We start from the raw sequence: 26,324 nt of genomic DNA, 5'->3' as shown, positions 1-26,324 counted from the left end.
AAATGAGACTTTGACTTCTACCAAAGTCATTCCCTGGTAAGATACTTGTCCTTTTAAGTATTACTTTCAAGTGCTTTATAAAAGACTAGCTGCCACTTCATTACTTATAGGTCTATCATTTCAACCGTTAAAAGAAAAAGACTGTCGGAGATGTGAGTGAACAAGCCACAAGGTTGAACCAGTAGAGTGTGTTACACCCACTGTGCACACACACACTGCTGCATTTGTTCTTGTCGGAAACTTAAATGAGGCTAAGGGGATGGGAGTCACTAATGGGACTGTGTGAGAGTCCTGGTGTTAAAATCCACCAAGCACTAAGTATTAAAACCAGCCAGGGACAAATGAATTCCCAGAAAGGGGTGACATCATTAACATCCACCCTCACTGCCCCCCCCCCCCCCCCCCTTGCTCTCTAAAAGCACCTCAGGGTAAAAACTATCATTGACTGTGTCTTTCTGAGGGCAGAACAGAAGAATTTTTTTTCTCTCTCTTCATCTTTCTCTATTCCCATCCTTCCCTCCCTCCCTCCCTCGCTCCTCAGCTGTTAAGGCATCAAAAGACTTCCTGCTCTTGTTGCCTGTGGTGGTGAGAGAGGCAGCAGTGAAGTGAATTCAGAGCACTTTATATCCCCTAGTCATTCTCTCTTGATGTCTTTTAAGCCTCGGTTCAACTGAGCGGTGCGGTTCGGTGCGGCTCGGCACGCGTTTATTTGCGTTCCCCACCGTCAAAAGTTGGGAAGGGCAGAATAATAAAATAAGCAAAACTGTGGCACACCTATTTTTGTCACCCTTCTGTTGGGGTACCACACCGCACCAAAGGGTCCTGAAAAGGGTGGAGCTACACACTGCAATCTGTTGATCGGTCGACAATAGTCATTCCCATGCGAGACATAAACCTCCGTGTGTAATCAACTCGGCAAGTGGAATTGCAAGCTAGATCTAGGGTTGCCGTGCCCTGCCGGACCGAACCGATCTGTGCTTCTCAGTGGAAACAAGGCATTATGTTTTAGCCCCTCCCCCTCTCTCAAAACTCCCTTCTCTCCCGACTTTGATGCTGCAGTGGATGCACACGCAGCACTAAACAGGCATGGATGGACTGATGATGAAGATAAAGAGAAACCAGGCTGGAGGGTGAAAGGGATAAAGAGAGAGAGAGAGAGAGAGGGGGGGGGGACGGAATGATAAAGAGTGGATTGATAACACAAGGAGTAGTGTGGGCTGGGTAAAAGAGGATGAACAGAGGTTGAATAGATATTAGGACTTGGAGATAGAAGTGTCTGGCTATCTGCTGCAGTGACTCCAGATAGTGAGGCTGACACGTGGTTCTTAACATCCTAACTGAAACTTGCCCCCCTGGGTAGACCTGTAACAGCTTCATTTGGAATGGAACAGAAGGCACTCGCTGAAGTAAAGCGGTATAGTTGTACAGAGGCTAATAAAAGAAGAAGTATGCAAGCTGAGGGATGGTTTCGGATGTTTAAACCCGCAATATAATTCCAGAGTTCTAACAGAAAATGGAGTCATGGTCAACCAAAGGACATTGAACTGTGTGTTTGGTGACATAGTTGCAGTATCTATGCAAACGCCTCCAATCTTTAATTCTCCCCATTGAGTCTGATGGAGATGTCATTAGTTTAGCAGGCATTGCACACATTAAAGTGTTGACCTGAATGTGGTGCATGATGAAGGCAGGGGAACACACAAGTGAATATCCTGATAAAGGGTTTTTACTGGGAGTTTTTTTCTCAGCCGAGCTAAGGGTTATAGGGCAGGGTGTCGTACTGTATGGAATGTAAAGCCCACTGAGGCAAATGTCTATTTGTGATATTGGGCTATACAAATCAAATGGATTTGATTTGATTTGAATACACTTCACCTTGAGGGAATAATGGTTGAGGTATTTTAGTAAAGGGATCACACAGGCCATTAGAATATATCTGGGCACCATGAATGATTATTTACAAAACGGTGTGCCAATTCATCCAGTAGATGTTAAGGTAATTGACTGAATGAGTCAACAATTTGATCTCAAAGGTCAGTAGAATTCATCAAAAAAATGTTTTGCAGTTAGCCATGAAATAGCTACCAGACAAAAGTTAAAAATGTGTCTCATCAATAAAATGCGTGTTAACTTTTGTCCAGCTAGCAACAGCAATAGCAGGCTTGCTAATTGGTTAAACTTAGCAGGCTGCAGGTATGGCAGGCACCTAGTCCATCCAATGCTTTGTCTTGTGTACTTATTCTTTCATTTGTTGTCTTTACACAGGTGGAACTCCTGTTTTGAGATAAGATTGAACTTTCTATACACAGAAAAAAAATCCAGAATTGTATTATTGCAGCTAAGGTTTACCATGAGCTACCGCTCGTACCAGTTTTAGTATCACTACTCAAACTCAGGTGTCATATTGGAAGAAGTTTCAATGGTCTAGAATACTCAGACATTTTATCATTTCAGTTTGGAAACATATCTGAAGGGAAATATATTTTTACACTCAAACAAAATATATGGCATTTAACATGCTGCCAGAAGCTAGTATGTTACCAATTAGCTGGCCAGCCACAGCTGCTCACCAAACTAGCTCCACAGGCAGTCTCTATGGTGCCAAGCCAGCACCCAGTGAATATGGAGTTGCCACTCCCTGTTGTGAGCAGATACAAATGCTAAAAATAAAAACTATGTTTGATTGAAAAGGGATGAAAATTGCTTGGTTCATGTCCAATTTAACTGTTAAGTCTTCACTCCTTCAAAACAAAATGTCTGTGTTTGCCTGTTCAACAAAAAACAAGAGTGACATCAGCCAAACTCTCCCTGTAGCTCTTCTGCCTTCCACTGACGTCAGAATACCAAATGTCTGTGAAAAGGCAGAAGTTAAGTAGTCTGACACAGCTGGCTGCAGGAAAGCAAAGAACATTGGCAATACTGTGGACTTAGCAGACAGGTCATCCCTGTGACTAACACAGGCAAATAAGGTTTGAAATCAGCAAAGTCTTCCTCCAGGGTGACTGTGCTCTTCTCTCGTGACATTTTCAGGCCAATCACTGGGTCATCACAGAGGGTCCGCAAGATGCATTCTGATGTATTCTTGGAGCCGGTAAAATTGAAGTAATGTGTGGTCCATACACCGGTGTGCACACACACACACACACACACACACACACACACACACACACACACACACACACACACACACACACACACACACACACACACACACACACACACACACACACACACACACACACACACACACACACACACACACACACACACACACACACACACACACACACACACACACACGGTAATTTACTCATGGCAGAACAATGAGCTCATGCTGCATGGGCTATGGTGATGAAGTGGATGCACTCATGCACTCCACTGTGAGCAGTCCATCCAAAAATAACACTTTCTCTCCATTGTTCTGATAAACAAACAAATCAAAATCCAGCACATCAAAGTTGTGTATGCACTAAAACTTGCAGTCCATGTCTGCATCCAGAACGCCTTCTGAATGCCATATATTTGGTCTGGAGTGTAAAAATATATTTTCCAGCAGATCTGTTGCAATGTCCAAAACTGGAGTATCTGGACCATCAATTGAAACTTCTCCATATCAGTGCATATTTATTATAACACCTGAGTTTGAGTGGTGATACTATAACTGGTATTAGCAGAGGCTAATGGTGGCTAACGTTAGCTGAAATAAGTCAATTGTGGATGTTGCTGTGTGTTCAGTAAGTGTAATGTTATCTCAAAACAGGAGGTGGATGGACCAGGTGCCAATCTTCCAGGTCTTGTCCACAGTCAGTGCAAATCGGAACAACAACGGAACTGCTTCTCGGAGAGAGAGAGTTACAGCCCGACGTCAGCACCCACGGCCATCAATCATTGTGAAGTGATTGAGACGTGTGGAGGGCCGTCAACTTGTCTCATTAGCATCAATTCGAGTTCAATGCATTTTCCTTGAAACAACCTAGAAGAGGAATAATCATTCCTACAAGAAAGACAGAGGACATTAAATCCAATTACATCAAACTCTATCTGTCATATTAGAATATTAAAACCGACCATGTCCTGCTCTCAACTAACCTGCCCGCAAAACATACTGGTAATAAACACATGCAGTACAGAATGAGGATGTAGCCACAGTGACGAAGCTTGCAAAGACACAAACTCTTTCTTTCCTGTAAGTGCTCAACAATTAATTCAGCACCAAGAAATGCCTCACTCTCATTCCGACACACACACACACACACACACACACACACACTCTCTCCTCTCCTCTCCTCTCCTCTCCTCTCCTCTCCTCTCCTCTCCTCTCCTCTCCTCTCCTCTCCTCTCCTCTCCTCTCCTCTCCTCTCTTTTCTCCATCTGCACAAAACTGCTTAAAGTGATAATGAGTTGTTTTTAATAATTAATTTGCATATAAAAGCCGAGCCGTCTGTGTGGGTGGCAGAAAACAGATCCTAGATCACAGTCTGGCTGCTGGCGACGCTTCAGAGAAGAGAGGCAGGAGGCAAGAGGGAAGAAACAAACACAAACGGAGGAAAACAGAGCGGAGGAAAGAACGAGGGAACACAAAGAAATGTGGCAGAAACAGACAGATGAAAAAAGGATGTGCCAGAGAAAGACTGCTGTCAACAAGACACTATGCATTTAGTGTTCCTGTTTGAGAATCTTTTTCATTTCTCTGACACTTCCAACTCATTGCTGTGTTCAGTTTGTGTTTGTAGCCAAATTGTCACATATATTGAGGCAGCTAGCACCCAGAGATTTTAATGACACAACAAAAAAGGATTTTGGTGGCGATACAATGGACAAACCAATTAAAAGAACACATTGCTACCTCCAAATACAGTACATGCATTAGTGAATGGTTCAGCACCACCCCCAATGGACAGCAACATGCTACCTTGTACACAGGGATAAAATACTTAGCAGCATTCTTAACAGAGGCACTGTGTTTGTAGTTAAGGCATTTCCAATATCAGTAGATAAAGTCGCCACAGTGGTCTGCAGCATTACAAAGCTTAAGCATATTCAAAGATAAAGTCAAAGCTGCTGTTTAATGTTACAATTATAGAACAGGCGAAGCGTAACTTACTTACATGAGTCAAACTGTTAGGGCTCAAGAGACAAAATTGTTACAAAGTAAAAATGAGAGTGAATCTGTATCTACTTTACTCATAGGGGATGTTATTCAGGACAGGAACGCACACACACACACACACACACACACACACACACACACACACACACACACACACACACACACACACACACACACACACACACACACACACACACACACACACACACACACACACACACACACACACACACACACACACACACACACACACACACACACACACACACACACACACACTTCGGTGAGCTTTCACAAAGGCCTTGCGTAATTCCCAGTATAGAAGCAACCCACTCAGTGAAACACTTAAAAAACGCACACCTCACACAGATAATCTCTGCTGAAACAAGAGAAGGAAAGTGTGTAGCCACCCACACACACACACACACACCTACACGCAATCAAGTCCATTCTCTGCCATCAACCACACAAAAGATGGCTCAGGCTTGACAAGGACACACACAAACAAACACGTACACAGGCATCGCACATGGACCTGTATCAGAAGATAACGCTACTTTTTGAAAGGTTATTTCCTCGTTGCGCCTACTCTTGCTATATCAGATCCAAATGGACTGTGTTGTTTTGGGCTAAAGGGGACTTCAAACAGTTGCTGTTGCATTTCCGCACATTTAGGCTTAAAGAAACATTCCCTGGTGTGATAGATTTGAGTGCAGACTGAGTGAGTAAGCGATTGTCAAAATATAAACTTAACTAAGCTTAGTGAGTGAAAGACAAGGATGCTGGGAAGGCACAGACAACTCAACACTGGAACCCATCCAAAATGTCCTTGTATGAGGAAAAGATGCCAAATATGATAAGCAGCACATTTCAACTTTCAAGTCAACAGCAGCGGAAAAAAAACGTGCACAAACTCTTTAATGCAGTTTCTAGAATTTCAGCCTTAGTTTGCAGTTCATCACCAAAATGAAAGAGATAATGTCTCCTCTAAGAAAAGCTTGTGCATGCAGATCTAACTGTATACAATTCTTTTTCGTTGGTAAGAAAAAAAACCTGTCTTAGCCATTCAACAAAAAAAAATGGAACAACAAGTAGGCTAAAGAAAAGCTGCCATTTTGCATTTACGTTGGTTTACGTGTTAAGCGGACTGTTGCATCAAAGGGCCCTTACATCAAACATATGCAACAAGCACTCAACTGATGTACAACGTCGTGAAATGGCCTTCAACCATGACAGCTCTGTACCACAGTTAGAACAATAATGTGGACTGACTGATAATAACATAAAAAAAGATGATAAACAAGCAGTGTCGTTAATACTCACTGAAGCTGTGGCCAGGGCCTCCTTGTCGTAGTACTTTTTCCTCTCGTACTTGTCCCGGATAAAGATCTCCACTGCTCTGAAGGTTACAAATTAAGGACTGAACAACTGCACAGAAATATTCAAACATTCTTTATACACGCACGCACGCACGCACGCACGCACGCACGCGCACACGCACACGCACACGCACACGCACACGCACACGCACACACACACACACACACACACACACACACACACACACACACACACACACACACACACACACACACACACACACACACACACACACACACACACACACACACACACACACACAGATTGATTAACATACTGTAATTCTGGAATGCTGGATGAAAGCAGTCTTGAGCCTTACATTTCCTGTTTTAATGGGTGTTTGATACTGCGGGCTTTCAAAAAAAAGCTTTATGATTAGGACGTTGCCAATTTCAATTTCTGAACGAGGTTAGAATTACAGAGGAGATGATATGTAGCAAACTGGGTTGGTTCTCCCAAAGGTTAAACAAGAGCATCGCTCGTTTGTGTAAAATGTCTGAAAATATTCAAGTTTAATTGGTAAAGGACTTTAAAGGGGTTGTGTGAGTTATATAACCCGTTGTCTGTTGGAAGCAAAAGGGGCTGAAGAACATGATCTAATGGTCCAACACTCACCATCATCTTGCTGTATCCTAATACTCAAAAGTTGTTGTGCCTTAACTGACCAAACCTTAACCATAGCAGGGGATGGGCTTATGAATTTCGGTTACATAGGTCGTCAACAAAATGTGAATCATGTGTAACAATGAATTGGAGGCAGAGTCATTCTGGTATATATGAAACCACCCCAAATATTATTCAAATTCCATGATTCTCCTTGTGCTTCTCTCAAGATTTCATTGCCAGTGGGAAACCCGATGGAAGAGGTTTTAATCTAGACATGGATTTCATCTTCTTGCCAATGAGAGTATACGGACATTGTCTTCCATCAAACAAATTTAAATAGGATTCCTGTCAATATCAAAATAACATGAAAAGACATACAGACACACTCACATACTCTTACTGTGCTTTAATCCAGACTCTCTTTACCATATATATTTCAGCAGCTTCTGTCGGACGGAGTAATAGACTTGAAAAGATTGAAAAATCATGACCCGTCCACACACCAGTCGAGCTACGAGATTGGCTGGAAGACGGGGTGCTGCATCTAAAAACACAGCGCTTATTTATTAGCGCTGACTAGCAACAAGAAGAACAGATAGGCTGGCTACACTATGATACTCAGCACAGTGCTACAGAGAGTGACCTGGATAAATGTACACCAAATGAACTGGTGGCTATTACGTACACGTGACCACAATGGAGTGTTAGATGAAGACGGATGAGGCACCAACAAAACACAATGAATGAACAGGAGAGGCTGAAATATGGGCCCACTGATGACCTTTAACATAAATGATATATGGTCTATGCAGTATGGCTGTGGTGAGATGGATGGAGATTTATTACATGGTAAGTGACATTACACTAGAACTGAAAAAACACCTTAAGCGATCATGTATGAACTTTAATGTTTCCTTGTGTCTACTGAGGTGCTGTGGTTAGCAGCTGCCATACTGCGGGGGGTGTCAGGAAAATAAACCGACCTTGGTCCCACTACTTAGGTACATTAATGCTGAATGCTAAGGTATGCCAGATAAGAAAAGGGATAGTACCGCTTTTTAAGAGTGACATTTTAGCCCCTTTCCAGCATTTTCTAGATACAATTGCTTTTTCAAAGAACCAGCAGCTTTGAATATAATGTATATTGACAATCAACTAATAAAGCTATTGAAAAATAGGTTTTGTGTAAACTGGACAGTATTTTATTGACGGTCCCTAAGTCAATATGGAGAAAATCCATTTTTCCAAACCCTCCCTTCTACAATTGCTGTCTAAAAGGTCCCTTGAAACTTCATTATATTCTTTTCACTGCGAGTCACGTATAAAGGTCCTTTTCAGTGCACACGTCTGGCAAATCCGTCTCCACTGAAAACCTCCCTCTCTGTCTGAGGGAATAAAATGATGTAAACATGGGGATTTCACAGCCCTAGTGGAAGTACAAAAGAGAAGTTACATAGCACAAACTGTAGTTCTATCCACAGAATGTTAACACATCCGTCTGTAGTGCTGTGGTGTTGAAATCCAAGGGTCAGATTTGATGCAAAACTATGAATCAAAGCCTATACTGCTGCACCAAATTAAGAAAATACTGCGTTACATTATCATTTCAACTGATTTATAATCATTTCAACAGTTTTTTTCCCCTTGACAACAATGCATTTAAACTCTTTAGATAGCACGATATGAAGATAAATCCTTCCTAATATGGCTTATTTCAACACTTTTTCCAAACATAACATATTATATATTGCCCATTATAAACCCATATTATTCAAACTCTATTTTAAAACTGCTTGAACGAGACCACACTGCTGCTGTGTAAACATTCATAATTGCACCAATGTAGATTGTGAAGACAAATTAACAAATATGGTGAGGGAATCCAACTTCATTTTGTTATTTACACTGATGAACACAGTATATAGCCGGGCCAAAGTGATGTGTGAGCAGAAGCACACATGGTGAAAAACATTTGCACTCATTCAGGCTGCTGCTGCCTATAATCCCATGGTCTGTTATCTGCTGTTCTCAGCCAGCGGCGCTGCTGTCAGAACGACTAATGGACTTCAAAAAGAGTGAAGAATGATGACCACCCGCACAAAATGGGCCTGCCAGATACAAGATAGGGTATTAATATGAGCAGCGTTTCAGGGAGATTATTTATTTCAGTCCGCTGGTGGAAAAATATGAACATATGCTGCTATGTTAACCACACAGCTGTCTTGTCTTGTAATGGTGGAAAAAGGGCAAACTGCAAAGCACCGCTTAGGTCGTGTGTGCGTACACACACAAACACACACACACACACACACACACACACACACACACACACACACACAAATACACACACACTGCTGGAGGTGGCCCTGATTTAATGTGCGGAGTCAGAGTGACTCTGACGTAGCGTGCCTGTCACTTCCTATCTAGTGCTGGAAATGATTGGGGATGTGCGGACCAAGCTGAAATTTGATGGTCACAAAGTTAAGATGTGAAACTGTAATTTCGCTGTCTTGATACAGAAGAAGGACCACGGCAGGAATGATTTCACCTCGGGTTAAAGTGATCAGTATGCTGTTATACTGTATTCACTTTAGTGTTGTGTGGGGCAGGGAGAGCTTCCTTTTATAATTTTGCCTTTTGACTTCCAAGTGATCATCTGACTTTAGGCTAACTAGACCGCTGTCGGCTGCGCGTGGATCGAGCCGATCAGCTGAGCGAATCAGCTTACTGACACGGGGCTGAAATAAAATGAAACTTAAGGTGGAGCAGTTACATATAAATGAATACATATTGTAACCAAACACAATGAATGTGTGCTTTGATTTGTGTCAGTACAGTAGCTCACGTGAGTCTGGTCTCATAAAGCAGACATACTTTTTTTTAAAGGTCGTTCCTTTGTTTATGGTTTAAACTTGAATATGAGGAAAGAGTCACAGTTCTAGTGAAACTGACTATATTGACTGCAGCTCGTACAACCATTTGTCATCGTCCTGTTGTTGCCAGAGTTTCCTTCTCTGTTGACTGTGTAAATAAGCTTGAGGTTTAGAGGATTTTAGTTTACATGGCGAGAGTATTTCATTGGCCACAGACGCTACAGTGTCCAATGGGGAGAGAGACAGTCATCACTCAGGGATGTAACTCAAGCTGACAAACCGCAAAAACTATAGACACATGACTCACCTGAGATAAATAAGGAAACACTTTTCTATTCTGCGTCACAGACAGTAAGATTAATATTCAAAACCAACACTAACACAAAGAGAGGACACACTGAATAGATAGTTACTCGATAGTAACTTTCACATCAAGACTGACTGAGTCTGCTGTGTTTTCAGCTTCACTCGAGACACAAAATGGCTTCCAGGTTAGAGGAGGATCTGTGTTGTCCGGTCTGCTATGAAATCTTCAAAGATCCTGTGATCCTGACGTGTAGCCACAACTTCTGTAAAGACTGTGTGCAGAGCTGGTGGAGAGAGAAACCGAACCAAGAGTGTCCAGTTTGCAAGAGAAGATATTCAAAGGACACCCTACCTCCTAACTTTTATATTGAAAGTCCCTATTGAAGTTTTACAGCTTTTACAAATGAGATGATGCCTTATTTATATGTTAGTTGATCGTCAATTATAATGAAGCTTCTTTCTTTAATAGAGTGTTTATGCCAAATATACAATTGTGAAATATGTACTAGTAGTTTTATGTGTACATAAGGATGGGAGAAACATACTGAAACTTTTATCATTTAGTACAACCTGCATAAATTCATCTGCATTTTAAATGAACAGCTCAAGTGATTTAACCTCTCACTTTGCTGTGATGATGTGGAAGTACACTCAAGTGTGTGTTGGTATGAAGAATACCATTCTATAAACACCTAACCCAGTGATATCATGTGGGGAGAAGGTGCCATAGTAACCCTGTAACATGAAGTTGACCTTTATTAGGCCTTTCACACCGCCGCAAAATCGGCGCTAGTTCTGGGCTTGTTCGGAGTTAGAGCCAGTGTTTTGGTTTCACACCGCCAGAGAGCCTGCTCCGGGCCGTAAAAACCGGGGGAACTCATACCCCAGGATTGAGCTGGGCTTGATAAGAACTGCTTGCGCCAGCGGCTGGGGGAGGGATTATCCTGACCAACCAGAGCAACTCAAACCTCATGCCCGCCATATTTAAAAACACCGCTACTACGAGACGTAAACATAACATAATTACCGAACGTAGCGATCAAATTGACCGGCGAGAATACGCTGTATGGGTCCTGTTTGCTTAAGAAAGCAAAGCGAGAGCCAACACGTGTAAAAATAAGACGTATTCGCCGCTGTTGTTGTGCTTAAAGCTAGCGGTAGCTTTAGCGTTAGCCACAAGAGCAGCGGCGTCGGGTGACGTACACACACGTTTACAGTGACGTCATGACGTTGCTCTCTTGCCGGCTCCATGGCTGTCTCCGGTCGATGTGAAACCAACCGGTTCATAACTGGGATAAGGCTGTAACCAGTTTTGAACTGACCCCAACACCAGCCTGGAACTGACTCTTGGTTCATTTTGGTGTGAAAGGCCTATATGTGGATCACGATGATAAGAGGAAACGATCCAAGTGACTTTATGGTGTAATGTGGGTATGCTGGGGGTTATTAAATACTTTGATGAGTACAGAAATGATTTGTCTCATATGCTATGCCTCTAACAGTCATCATATCACAATGCACTTGAGTATTACATTTTGGAGATGTTTATTAAACGGCACGGTCACCATCTTTAAAAAGGTCACATATTGTGCACTTCAGGTTCAAATGAATAATTTGAGTTTCTTCTGGAAACTGGGTGTCCAAAAAATGTGCCATTGTTGAATCTCTCTCTCTCTCTCTCTCTCTCTCTCTCTCTCTCTCTCTCTCTCTCTCTCTCTCTCTCTCTCTCTCTCTCTCTCTCTCTCTCTCTCTCTCTCTCTCTCTCTCTCTCTCTCTCTCTCTCTCTCTCTCTCTCTCTCTCTCTCTCTCTCTCTCTCTCTCTCTCTCTCTCTCTCTCTCTCTCTCTCTCTCTCTCTCTCTCTCTCTCTCTCTCTCTCTCCCCCTCCTCCTCACTGGGGACTTATATTAATGTTGAAAAACCATGAAAAGGTACATTTTGCATAATAAGTGACCTTTAAAAAAAACAAAAGAGGGAATATCTTGCTGCATGGCCTCCAGTATAGGCCATGCTGAAACTTGATGAAACAAAGAAAACAGATTAAAGGCATACTAAGCGATTCAATCTAGAGAACTTTTAGTCAAAAACAGCTTCCATCCGCTACCTGTCCGTCATGTGTGCACGTTGAAAAAAAAAGTAGTGTTTACTGTTTACTCATAACCGCGACTCCGCTAACGGCGATCTAAAAAGCCTGTTTCAGAGCCAGCAGCTCGTTTCGGGGGAACAGGTCGGGCCAGGCACTCGCTCTTGCCTCAACTATTATCCCAATAAATAAACATAATCAAACGTTCGCCCACCGTTCGCTGCAGATTACCTAGTATGAAATTAAATCAATTATTTGTTTTTCCCCCCTTTCCATTGTCACATAATTATATGTGACACGGCTATGTTCATAAGTGATTGTTATGCAAATGTATGGTGACACTGGGAGTTTGCATGCAAATACGTGGTGACATATGGAGCTTTAAGATCTGTATATATGGTGATCCTACACACCTGTTATGTAAATCTACCCTGACATGTATTATGACACAAAGAGGGCTTAACACAGATGTATTGTGACAAACAGAGTTCTAGGTTGAGGTTGGGGTTGAATACATTGAATGCATTCTGGGGCCAATGGATCAACACACTGAGAAAAAGGCTGGAGAAGGATACTGGTCTGTCTGTGGCCGTCTGAAGTTCTCTGGTAGGTGGGCCTCATACAGCTGTTTGGCCTTGCCGTTACCCATGTCCACCATACTCTGTGAAAGAAAGAAAGAAAGAAAGAAAGAAAGAAAGAAAGAAAGAAAGAAAGAAAGAAAGAAAGAAAGAAAGAAAGAAAGAAAGAAAGAAAGAAAGAAAGAAAGAAAGAAAGAAAGAAAGAAAGAAAGAAAGAAAGAAAAAAGTGCGGTGTTAAAGGCAAATTGTGAAATGCATCTAAGAATGTGTCTCACATACTGAGTTCTGTCATACATCACATTTGCACTACTTCCCAAGCTCTCTTTCTCACTTTCTAAAACACACACACACACACACACACCTTATGTGTCAAGGCTAAATTAAGAGGAGGGTGATAAATGGGGTGATGATAAGAGAAGTGGAGGAGATGGAGTCGGAATAATCAGCCATCCAGAATTAATTACTCATTGAAAGCGATGATTAACATTCAGAGGGAGACCCTTTCTACTCGCACTGAGCTGATGGATGGGCACTGCCTCCAACAGGCGCACATGCAAACCCAACAACTGGATGTATTAACAACTGCTTGATTAAATAGATTACTGCCATGCTCAGGTGAGTTGCGCACACACACACACACCTAAATAATGTGTGTAATCGAAGCAATGTAACATGCTGGATTTCCCAAAGAAACACACCTAATACACAGACTAATTACAGTTATCTACAGTCCCGAAGAATAGGTGTGTGTGTGTGTGTACATGTGTCGGTGAATGCGAAAGTCCACAAACCAATTGTGTGTGCGAGAGATGTACTGGATTGCATACTAAATAATGCATTGCTGTGTGTGTGTGTGTGTGTGTGTGTGTGTGTGTGTGTGTGTGTGTGTGTGTGTGTGTGTGTGTGTGTGTGTGTGTGTGTGTGTGTGTGTGTGTGTGTGTGTGTGTGTGTGTGTGTGTGTGTGTGTGTGTGCGTGCGGTGTGCGTGCGTGCGTGCGTGTGTGCGTGTGTGTGCGTACCTGGATCTGCTCCTGTGTCCACTGGTCCAGGTTGACAGACTTGACTCTGGCGATGTGGACTCCCAGGTTGCGGTGGATGCCGGCACAGCGGATGCACATGAACACCCCCAGGTTCCAGGACGCCCATCGCGGACCTGAGAGTATGGGAAAGAAAGAAAGAAAGAAAGAAAGAAAGAAAGAAAGAAAGAAAGAAAGAAAGAAAGAAAGAAAGAAAGAAAGAAAGAAAGAAAGAAAGAAAGAAAGAAAGAAAGAAAGAAAGACATTTCTTCTTTAAAACTGCACTAGTTCCAGTTTTTTAATGCAAAGGTCCTGTGCTGTGTTATCAGTTTAATTGACTCAGTAGCTTCGCTGCAGAGAAGAACATTCCTCTACTATCTGAGATATATTCACTCGCATATGTCAAGGCATTTCACTACTTTTATCTAAATTGTGGAAGTGAGGGAACAGCAGGAAGTGATTCATTAGACCTATCATGAAATGCAAGAGCAAACTATTTTCCCCGTGTCTCTCAATTCAATTCAAAAACAGTACTACCAAAGCATTACACATTTTACAAATAATAACAAATGAGAGCAAACAAAACAACCGCTTCAAATAGTTTGTTCCCCAACAATGAAAGCTTGTCTTGCTTCTAGTAAGACCAAACAGTATAGGATCTCTGTATTAAGTCTGCATAGTCAGTGATAGCCAACAATAGCTAACTCTAACCAATCAAACTTTCAACCAAACTTTATTTATATAGCACTTTTCATACAAAAAAATGTAACATAAAGTACTTAATACACCCCCCCCCCCCCTACCCCCACTCCAACGACACACACAGACATTCACAAATGCAAAAACAATCCCCCCTCCCACCCAAAATAACATAGAGTCCCATACACAGAAGTCACAGGTTGGACAAAATATTTGACTGACCAGGGGGATTGCAGCAGGCAGGTACTGAACACTATCACAGCTGAACAGAAACTCAACAAGCTAATATGAAAAGACGAAATGCAAACAGCACAAACATCCAAAGCCTTTACTAACTTCGGTGGGATTGGCTCACTCCAAAAAGAAATGAGGACAAACTCACACTTAACTTAAGGTTGACCCGAGACGTTCTTAAGACTTTCTTATCAAAGTTGCTCAGGAAGTAATATTCCAAATCCTTTTATTAATGGGATTTTTTTTTTAGAAAGCAGCATGGAGTGGTTTTGTTGTATTTATAAATAAAATGTGATTACAGTTCCTTTGGTTCTAAAAAAATACATTACTGTATACAATGAACAATTGTTCGTCATTTTGAAGCATAAGACATGTGCAGATGTATTGTTACTTACATTAAATGTACAAGTTGTGTCTTGAGAATGACTGCTTGCCTTAACTCCAAAGAGGAAATTAATTTTTTTTTTAATGAATTGCTACAGAAAAAAAATCCATCCTTGAAAAAACAGCACAAGAATTATAAAATCCATGTACGTTTTATACAAGCATTCTGATTTACCGTCATTAAGTGATAAGTAGCTTTAATTAAATGTCACTAAAATAAAAAATAAATAATTCTAAATATGAAAGGATATATTTAAAAAAAAAGCTCAATGAAAGCAGCTTTGAGATGAAGAGTGGTTTTCAAAGGCTTTCATTAGCTCAAGGGTCATAAAAATACATTTGATCCATAAAGCCTAATCCTCAAAAAACAGATTTTTTTTCTCTTTTTTTTTCAAATCATCCATTACATTGTGGTGTGATGACGGGGTTCTAAAACCATTCTTTCCATGTACAGGAAAAAATGGCACTGAAGTAGAAGCGACTCAATTTTGGATTGTGTGTCTTTGCTTGGACAGAGGCCACTGCAAAAGGACCCAGGCAAGAAGTCTCTTATGATGTCTGCTGACACATGATCGTGCAACGTCTGTTTAAGAGAAGGCACGGACATTTTTAATGATCCCACAAGCAAACTGCCCCACAAAGGTCAGTCTGAAGCAGGGTGTTTTTAAACTAAGTCCTTTTTGATTGGCTGACACTTTGAGATAACATTTAGTACTACCTTCTAAATACTAGGAGCATTACCATGTCAACATAACACACCAAAGCATAAGCATTGATTGAACTAAACCTATTCATGAACAGTTGCAGTAGTCAATCATATGTTCAGCAGCATACATGGATGGCAATTAGCATTTAACAAGAGATGTAGCTTCACTCCAGGAAACAAAGGAGCCAAAACATAAAGAATAGATCTAACAAGACAGCTGCAAATGTTAGCATGTCCAGCTAACTAACGTATTACAACCAGTCACAGTCTTAATATCAAGATCAAGAGGCACATAAGCCAACTACTTAAGTTTGTAGGATTGCTGGTTACGTAAAATATATTATAGGCTATATCATGCTCATGACTAGCACATCCACTGTTTAGCGATTCCCCACAGTGTGCGGAAAACAGGTCCAGAATGCTAGCAGAGTTTAACCTAACAATTTTGTTAGCTAAGCAGCAAAACAACTTATATTGTAATGTAATAACTAATAATATTAGGACCAACTAGTCTACAGCACAAAAACAATGCTGTTTATTTTTATGACTTCATTATATTATTCTTCATCAACGTGTGAGGACACTGTTTGAGCTGCCACCCGAATGCATCCTCCATCACAAAACAAACTTCGGCTTTGCCAAACCTCCATGGGGGTAAATATGACCTGGCACCAGACACAAATGCCATCCAAATCATTTGGATGTGCTTGTGGCTACAGTCCCTCCGTGCCATCATGGGTTGGCTCTATCTCTCTACCAGAGCCTCCGGAGCATGAAGCTTAGTATCCATCAATATGATGAGTGCAAAGCGACTTTCAACACAGCAAGTTCCAAAAAAGGGATGAACGTTTGTGGATCCAGGCTACATAAGAGGAACGGTGGGATGGCAGCGGGGATGCACACACAGTCTAGTGTTGGCCTGCCAGTCTCGGGTAAGAGCATCAGAGTGTGTTAATGCAGTGGCACTAATGCACTGCATGGCCTAAAGGAGCATTAAGGCAGGGATGACCGATTGTTAAGCCTAAAATCAAGCCGCTCAGCCATTGTAAGCTGGACTCTATCTGTTATGGATTGGTGTTGCTCTCAGATAACCTCTTTTAATACATTCTCCAAAACAAATGCACATGGCCGTCTTAGCCGAGTTCCTATCTATAAAACATTGGTGAACATGTGCATACACATTGCCCGATGCAGTGGCTGGAAATTTGTTTTTGCAGAGATACACTTACATTTTCTTAACAGCATGTTTTCATAATAGAGTCTCATTCTCTACCGGCTTCGGAGCATTTGTATCACTGAGAAAATCAATTGTGCAGTGCAGAAAGGTCCAATCCATTCTGACTGGTGAGTGCCAGTGTCAGCAGATGAGGACCAGCAATCTCTAGGAGTCTCTTAGTGCAATCTGATTATTCCCTGCTTTTGGCCACCACCATATTTCATAAAGTTAATGTTCATGTAAATTGGCATTCAGGTTTCCATTATTCCCACGCTACTTTACTTAGTGTTTGTGGATGGACAATTCGTCACACTATCACACTTAAACCAATAGCTACCCTGCATTCTTATTTCAGGGTCCATTTGCACCTTGTTTAACTTTAACGTTGGCGCAATGTATGATGCTGTAGCATAGGTGTTCACCGTACCGTTGAGAGCTAAGACGGCCGATTGAACTAAAATTCAGAAAAGCACATATATATTGGCCGATGTCAGCTCATTGCAGGTCAGTATCGTATGTTAGCTGATAATTGACACGACATTGAAAGTGAATAAATGCCAAAGATGTTCTAACACTGGCACTACTCAATGGCATGTCATCAAGAGAGTAGTGCCAAGTTACTTTTTCAACTGTAAAATATCCTGGGGGGAGGGGGGGGGCGGTCCCTGTAACCACTACACCACGAGCAAGTTTATGTGGCAGATGCAATACATTCATAATTGTTTAAAAGAGGAGCCTTGGGCGCAACCTTAGAAATGACTTCAAATCAGTGCAAACTGCAGCTGATGAATATGATTACTGTAACCTGAACAGTAGCTACATGGATACATTAGTATCTGTTATGTGGATCATTCAGATGCATTAACTGATTTATTATGCTTCTCATGGCTTCATTTGCTCTGCATTGAAGTTTGGACAAAAATAGACAGCTGAATTGAGTTTTCTCAGTAGACATGAGCCCTAGTATTCCCCCCCCCCCCCCCCCACACACACACACACACAATTCAAACACACCCATGCTAATTTGTAGGCTGCTGACCTGATTAGACACACATGAGATTCTTGCACACACGCACACACAAACACACACACACACTCAAGCACTTCCATGCAGGTACATTTGAGCACATCCTGAAAGTGCCATAAAGCATGCATGGCTGCACTACAGACACACACACACACACACACCAACATACAGACTGACACAGACACGCACTTGCAAAATAAATATACAACACACTTAAAAACACCTGTTAGATATGCAAATACAGGTGTGTATTTTTACCTGTTTGCAAACAAACACTCTGAGACAAACAAATGGTTCTCCCAGCTGAGACACACACACCATGGAGCCTCCATGAGTGACAGCAGGGGGGGGGAAGCCAAGCATGAAATTAAACCCCCAATTGTCAACTTGAGGACAGGAGGACGACTGACAGGTGTGTGTGTGTGTGTGTGTGTGTGTGTGTGTGTGTGTGTGTGTGTGTGTGTGTGTGTGTGTGTGTGTGTGTGTGTGTGTGTGTGTGTGTGTGTGTGTGTGTGTGTGTGTGTGTGTGTGTGTGTGTGTGTGTGTGTGTGTGTGTGTGTGTGTGTGTGTGTGTGTGTGTGTGTGTGTGCCCATGCTCTAGTACATACAGTATCCCTTGCTCCACACCCCTGTCCAGTTGGTGTCATTTTCCACGAAGAATATCAAGAAGAAGAAACTGTAACAACCAAGCAACACTGTAGGCTAATACAGACAGGGATACATGTTTTGCAGAGCCACTTATTGCACTTTCTGCTCCACCATTCTGGTGATGGGGTTTCACACTTGTCTTGCTTGGTATTAACTTCCATCGTGCCAACACTTTCGACATCTTCTCACAGCAGACTCTTGCCACAGTGCACGGCCGTGTGGCTTAATTCCAAAGCATGCACATGTGTGTGGACTGCAAGACTGGTGCTGGCAGTATGCATGAAATTGCTTGTCCGCTTTTGTGGTCAACCCCACGGACTCGAAAAGCAGAAACTATGTACTGGGCTTAAGGCTTAAAAAAGGTCTCACTTGACTCATGTGAATCACTCCATACTTTATCTGGTCTGAGCCACAGCCATCCACAAATCCATTCTGGCCACTGACATAGCAGCCATCTATCTCTCTATGTGAATATATTTTTTTCATATTGCCAACAGCCCTTTAGCTTTTCACATCCGTATTTGACTTTATCTGGTCTTGTAAAACACCTTGAAAGCTCAGTGTCACCAGAGCTCTTGCATAGAATATTTATAAGTTCTTTAAATGATGTCTGGATGGCTGTACTACCAAACCAATTGAAAGCAGCAGCTGGTTGTTATAGCATATAAAGGCTAGGGGGGAAATAAAGCATGAAACTCAGTGGTATATTCCTATTTAAAAGAAGCCTCCATTTCCTAATTAATAAAACGTTCTCTTGTTAAATCATCGGGAAAGGGGCTAAGATCTTTATACAGCTCTGGAAAAAAAAATGAAGAGACCACCCCAAATGTTTAGTGTCTCTCGTTTTACTATGTATAGGCATCTTTTGGAGTAGAATGAATATTTTAGTTTTATAATATAAACTACTGACAACATTTCTACCAAATTCCAATACATTTGTTCTCATTAAGAGCATTTGCAATAAGTTATGTAGAGATGAAGATTGGAGAAAGATCCAGACTGGTCTCTAAATTTTTATTTTTTTCGGAGCTGTTGAGTGGAGCGGCAGAGAGTGAGGAAGAGGATGCTGAGGGGGATATAAAACAGTGCTTTGCTGCCCCCTGCTGGATCATTTGTGTGTGGGCAGTATAGTAGCAATATAGCAGTATAGTCGTGTGGAGGAGTGGATAGACTTTCCCATTTATTATTGCAAGAGCAAAGCCTCAAATAAAAACTCATCATCCGCTCTTGTTTGTCTGTTCTTAAACAACATTGTGGGGCAGACAGTCTGTGTGTCTTGAGGGTATGGATACCACATTTAACCATTATGAGAGCTAATAAAAGACACCGGGAGTGGACCCAGACACTAGAAGGGGATTTTACTTTTTGGTCTCAAATCAGGCATGTGGTTTGTTTTGTTATGTTTCGTATGGGAAAGAGAGGAATGATATACTAGAGCTTTTAGAAATTGTAGAATAGTGTTGGTCCAGTTTTTATTCAGCCAGCCAAAGAAAAAAAACAATGAATGGAGAGATGAAGTGAAGATAGGATTCCATCTGCTGGCGATAGGAGGTAAGTGTAGTGTGGATACAGCCAGAGTATATGTTCACATTTAATATTCCAGAGAGTAAACAATGAGTCAATCAATAAGTCAGTTGACAGAACAAAAAGAGGTCATTTTCTATTCTGAACAAGGCAAATCAGACATGGAAGACAATGGTGTCACTGTTATTAGCTGGGTTTCTTTACTTTTATTTTATTTTATTTATTTATTTTTACAAATTTTTTGGTTTATTTCTGTGTTCATAATTGTAAAGTGGCTTTTAAGATGAATCTACTCTGAGCGTGTACAATCAATGTCCCTTCTATTGTTCAAGTATCATGGCCATTGGCTGGTTAGTGAAAACACTGAGGTGCACGTCTTTTTCTCCTCTTTAATCACTATGATATTAGTCACCATTTTCGTATTGTTCTTAAGAGATCTACATTGAGGTGAAGCTGCAATTGTCCAGGGACTAGTGATGCTTCATCATATAATCCAAGCGTGTCTTATGTTTCTTCTAACATTGACATGAAACTTGCAGATATGAGTGACAGAGCCAGACACTACACCCACTGCACTCTATCATGGCTGAGCTGCTTCTCTTTCTCCCCGACACTGCAAAGTTAACCTGTCCTTTGCCACTTAAAAAAAACTGTATTCACTACTGCAGGTGTCTATATGAAAGCTTGTGGGTCCATATCAGAGCGAGTGTTTTGTGGGCCAGAGCCAGTAGTATTTTATGTGTGTGACAGCAGGAGAAGAGGTTCCAAGGACAGGTAGTCAAAGCGCTGAGTGGCCCGCAGGCGCTCGCCAAGATCTGCTGTGCCAGCACAGAGGAGAGCATGTGCCAGCTCAGAACACCCCCGAGCCCCAATACAGAAACACTGACACACTGCCAGTCAGCCTTGTGTGTGTGTGTGTGTGTGTGTGTGTGTGTGTGTGTGTGTGTGTGTGTGTGTGTGTGTGTGTGTGTGTGTGTGTGTGTGTGTGTGTGTGTGTGTGTGTGTGTGTGTGTGTGTGTGTGTCATCGCTGAAAGGATTGTGTTAAAAACCAAAGACGAAAATTATAGTCTGGACTCTTAAGTAGTGGACGGACTGTGATGCCAAGGATGACAGGCGAATGGAATTGCAATCAATACGGATCTCTCTCTCTCTCTCGCACACACACACACACACACACACACACACACACACACACACACACACACACACACACACACACACACAATGCAGGGCAGTGTGTGTGTGCGTGGACAGGGTACAGGATTGAGGTTGGAATTTCAGCTGAGAGACTATAAGGTGAGTCACCAGCACACTGCAGTGGTCACAGTGGGGCTGCCACACCCAGAGCTGTGACTGCAGCATGCAGCATGCAGCAGGCAGCATGCAGGACAGATAGGGTTTGCTAATGAGCACACACTCTAACACAAACTGATCAATCAAAGCACGACTCTGTAATCTCACAAGTCAATCAGCCACGGAGTGAGAGCTTGTTTAAAAAAATCAATACAAGCCGATATACACCGCCTCTGTCTGTTGCACTTGGCTCTGACAAAGAAACTTTCACACAAGTCTCCAGGTCCACTTAGAGAAGTTCTGTTCTGAATAGCCACGTGTATTCATCATTGTATGTGAGACAGTGGAAAATGTTTTCTGACCATCAATATAAAAAACTGAAAATAATAAATAACAGATAAAACCATCCATTTATCTTTTGTCCTACAAGGTGCCAGAATATGTTTTAAACGCTATTGCGATCACCCAAGCAGACATTTTCAAAAGTCTTGTTTTTTCAGAAAGCCTTAACTTACTTTCAGAAGAGAGGGGGAAAGGGGACTCAAAAGGTGTAGAACATGTTTTTCTTTCGAAATGATTGATAATCAAAACAGTTGAATTGTTTTCTGCCGTCTAATGGTTTCAACTTTAGTCCATACTTTGACTCAACATTATCGGGGAGGGAGGGATATAAATGGCCGTTTCTGATGCAAATGTGCATTGAAACTGCCATTTCTTTATCTATGCCCAAGAATGTTTGGTAACACATCCACCAAACATTTATGTATGAAATAAAATGATCTTCTTGTTTTGATATAACAATGACATTTTTTTTTACACTTTAGAGCAAACGTTCAGTACCTACAGCCCATATACCTTGCTTTAAGTAAGATATATTTAGCCTACTTGAAGCTAAGCACATGAAACTAAAAACATGTTAACTGTTTTTTTACTGTCAACTTTAGCCTATTGAGGCATTATTTAGCTTTCTATATATTATTTGGATAGAAATAGCTATGAAACAGTCAACATTACTCATAGGGCATGGCTGAATGCTGCTGATTTATGACATAACATAAGTACACATGCCTAAGGCTGCAGGGCCACACACTGACTGATGGAGTAAACACAAATCAGTACAGTAAAAAAAGATGATTTACTTAATATAATCATTAAATCTGGATAGGATGAGTAGAAAATGAAACTTGTGAGAAGGATATTTACTATGTGGGTGGGGGCACTAGGGTGGAGTCACACTTGATAGGGAAATACAGACTTGACACAGATTAATAAATGATGACTTAGGAAAAATAGCTTTCTAAAAGGCAGTTCCCACTGTAATCACTTCGTGCAAACAGTGCTTAAGCCTACCTTTGATTTTTTTTATTATTTATTGAAAAGAAAACTTCATATTTGGCTTGTTGTCAATGATTAGCTGTTTGACCAGGAGGACTGAATACTTCCCTCTCAGCTGTACCACTGAAGGATTTACAGGAACAATGCTCTACTGCTGTAAACCAACTCACATGAGAAACATGCGCGCGCGTACACACACAAACACACACACAAAAAAAAACTTAAATCGATGCAGCGTTCCTATGCATGGTGGTATGAAACGTCTCCACCTCAACTGAGCAACTTAATGTGTTTTGGAAAGGCCATGAACTAAACACTATTATTTATGATGACGTTACTTAGGCCTACTCTAAGTCTGTGTGTAAAAATAAATTATTATAAAAAAAATTGTCAGCTACTGCAATAGGCTTTGATGATGGATAATGAAATGCTGTAGGCCTACTAATATCAAGGATGACGAGGATTTAAAAAAATAGGCTATGTAAAAAGGAAAACGTGCAGCATCAGCAGCAGGCAGTGACCAACAATGATCAAAAGTGATACACTTGCTGAGGGAGGTCTTATACAGATGGCAGCATTTTATAATAGTACCATGGGCAGCATTACGCATGGTGATGACGCAAAAGGCATTCAGCCTCAGTCATAGGTAGCCACGATACGAGACGTTCAAACACCACACAAAAGTCTGGGAATTTCATGATTCAACACTTTTTTGGCGTTTGGACATCCTCAGCGGCCGTGTCTGAACTGCCATACTAACGTCCTACTCATACTCATTTTGACTTCAATTTGAGTATGTGACGGTTGGGTATGCGAGTTTGGGTATGTGAGAAATTCCCGGATGAGTACTAACTTCCGGGAAGATTTTGGGTATGAATCGATCGTATACTTTTCCTACTCAACCGCCCCACAATGCACTGGGTCAATTCTACCCGCCCAGGAAAATGAAATATTTTCGAGCAAGTTGCTAGGCAACAACATTGTTTGGGGTTCCGCGATCTGACAACTGTACGTGCAGTCATTCATACACTCTTACAATAGATAAGAGATGAAGATAAATACCTAACAACATTAGAGTCACTAAGTGAAATGAGTGTTGTGAGTCTGATAGTGGAGAGAGATCAGAACAGATCGCTGTCCCACACACCGCGGCTCGTCCAGCTCAACTCACAGACAGCTGAGTGCTGATGTGCCGGACAGAGAGCGTCGGAGGGATCCTCCGCATCAAAACATCATTAATATAAAACAAGAGGTCTAAAACACAGATGATGAACACAGGACTGTAAAAATCTAGTTCAATATCTAACCTGTAGAGGGCGGTTATAAGCTTAACAGTGTCTAAACTGCCTGAATCTTATAAGAAGAAGAAGAAATTCTTCATTGCTTGAGTATACTTCAACTGAGAACGTTTTAGACGCAGCTCGCATACACAATCGATCTTTGAGTAGAGAGTATGCATGAGTATGTAGGATGTAGGACGCTAGTATGGCAGTTCAGACACGGCCCACGATCCTGAGACTATTTTGATAGAACTACTACGTAGAACATTAAGAAAACATTTCATTTTCAAGTTGATATTGCTCACTGGGAATGTTTAGGCTAAGCAAATGTTATATATTATAAAGCCTACTCATCGAAAAGAGTGTTGCAGTGTGATGTTTGGGATGCATGCCGAATTGATGACTGTTCCCTAGAGACTAATAAAAAACACTCCGATCAAACTGTACCTTTGAGTATGAGCTAGGGAACATTCAACATTGAAATGTTTTTAATGGAGTTTCGGAGGTGGTTTTGCTTTGCAAGACGCAAAGGTGTAAGGTGTTCGCCGCAGCTGCAACAAACCCACGGTATCCGATGCCGACTTGACCTGTATCCACGCGGCACATTTTCGGGAGCAAGCTGCACTTCTAATTCAATGCTGCCTACACCGGACACGCGCGTTTTCCGCTCATAAATAAAGCATTCAAGGACGTGACATCGATAGGCCCTTCTATCGGGGTAACACATGCGTCAAGTTAGCCGTAAGCACACAGCAACAAACCGGAATCACAGGCCATCTGATTTCAAATGAAATCGCATGAATTTAGACAGCAACTCAATTTTTTTTAGAAAAGCACATTGTTACAAGAGTAAACAGGAAAACATATATTTAAAACTATATTGTATTGTAGGCTTATAAAAGCCTATTGTCTTACAGTTAGGCTACATTACCCGAATACCTGAACAGTCAATGCTCAATACAAATCATGTGATTTTTTTTAAATAGCATGCAAATATGGCTAATTTCATTGATATTTGTGTATTGCCTCATTGTGTCCATTTCGTTATTTTTATCATCTTCGTTATCGAGGTGTTTTACTTTGAAAGTGCTGGGCGGATGTTGTGTGTTTTTGCGGTTAGTTGGACTATATCGCTCAATATTATTCATTTTGGCTTAATTCTGACAGGACTCGGGGGATAAATAATGTTTGCATAGCATGCCGCGAATATGCTTCATACTTACATTAAAGAAAAATTATTAATATTTGACTGACTCTTTGATATTATAAAGAGACTCGCACTCGGCTCAAGGGGATGTGAGCGCAGCTGACTCCCTCATCCCCATTACAATAACGATATGTTGCTAGCTTGAGCGAGCTGTAGCTGTCAGCTGTCAGGTTCCCACCTCGTCTCGTCTTCTCACACACACACATTTCTGACATGGAGGTTAACATAGAAAAGGCTGTCAGGCCAGGCGTACCTTTAGCCTCACAGTCGGCGCAGTACTTGTTGTGTTCTTCTCTCAGCAGTGTAGACAGAATGACCTGGTGCTGCTCATTCAGTTTCAGGGCTTTCTCTCTCTCCGAGCGCGTCGTCATGTTGCCACAGTTTGAACGGATAATCCTGCTAGTGTAGAGCCGATATAAAAAAAACCTGGAGTCCTCAGCCTGTGTTAGAGATGAGTGGACATCCCAGTATAGGTGTAGCCGCTCTGTGCCGCTTGTAGTAAGGTTAGCCTGCAACCTGCTAACAAGGTAATACAAGGCTCCACGGCAGCATCATCACTGCTGCCTTCAAAACCGTCGGAATTTTTTACACCTTCACATGAAACCAAATCAAGCTGTATTTAATAAGCATGTTTGGAAACACAGGAGATGTTGATACATTTGTTCACTTAGCCTAATATTCTTCATGCATTTGCAAAGATAATTGAATACAAAAGGAAATGCTTTTGGCCATAATTATTGTTTTAATTTTTATAATGAGATATCGTCATATAAAATATGATTACACTCACACAAGTCACATGTTGTGAGGTGAGGGATTTT

General features: G+C 41.6%; 1 protein-coding gene across 4 annotated transcripts in view; it reads right to left on the bottom strand.

Moving 5' to 3' along the window:
• The window catches only part of smap1 (small ArfGAP 1), a 90,430-nt gene extending 64,439 nt beyond the window's left edge, over positions 1 to 25,991 (bottom strand). For all 4 annotated transcript variants that reach the window (XM_080036239.1, XM_080036241.1, XM_080036240.1 and 1 more), the window contains exons 1-4: positions 25,757 to 25,991; positions 13,953 to 14,086; positions 12,932 to 13,017; positions 6,434 to 6,509 (exon numbers count right to left, since the gene is read on the bottom strand). In XM_080036239.1, coding sequence (XP_079892365.1) covers positions 6,434 to 6,509; positions 12,932 to 13,017; positions 13,953 to 14,086; positions 25,757 to 25,874 — 414 coding nt within the window. In that variant the 5' untranslated portion in view covers positions 25,875 to 25,991. The remainder of the gene's footprint in view (positions 1 to 6,433; positions 6,510 to 12,931; positions 13,018 to 13,952; positions 14,087 to 25,756) is intronic.
• Positions 25,992 to 26,324: the final 333 nt, after the last annotated feature.

The sequence above is a fragment of the Ammodytes marinus genome (assembly GCF_949987685.1).
Source record: "Ammodytes marinus genome assembly, chromosome: 11".
Classification (NCBI taxonomy): Eukaryota; Metazoa; Chordata; class Actinopteri; order Uranoscopiformes; family Ammodytidae; genus Ammodytes; species Ammodytes marinus.
The sequence above is the reverse complement of the archived record's forward strand: the minus strand, read 5'-3'. Positions and strand labels throughout refer to the sequence as shown.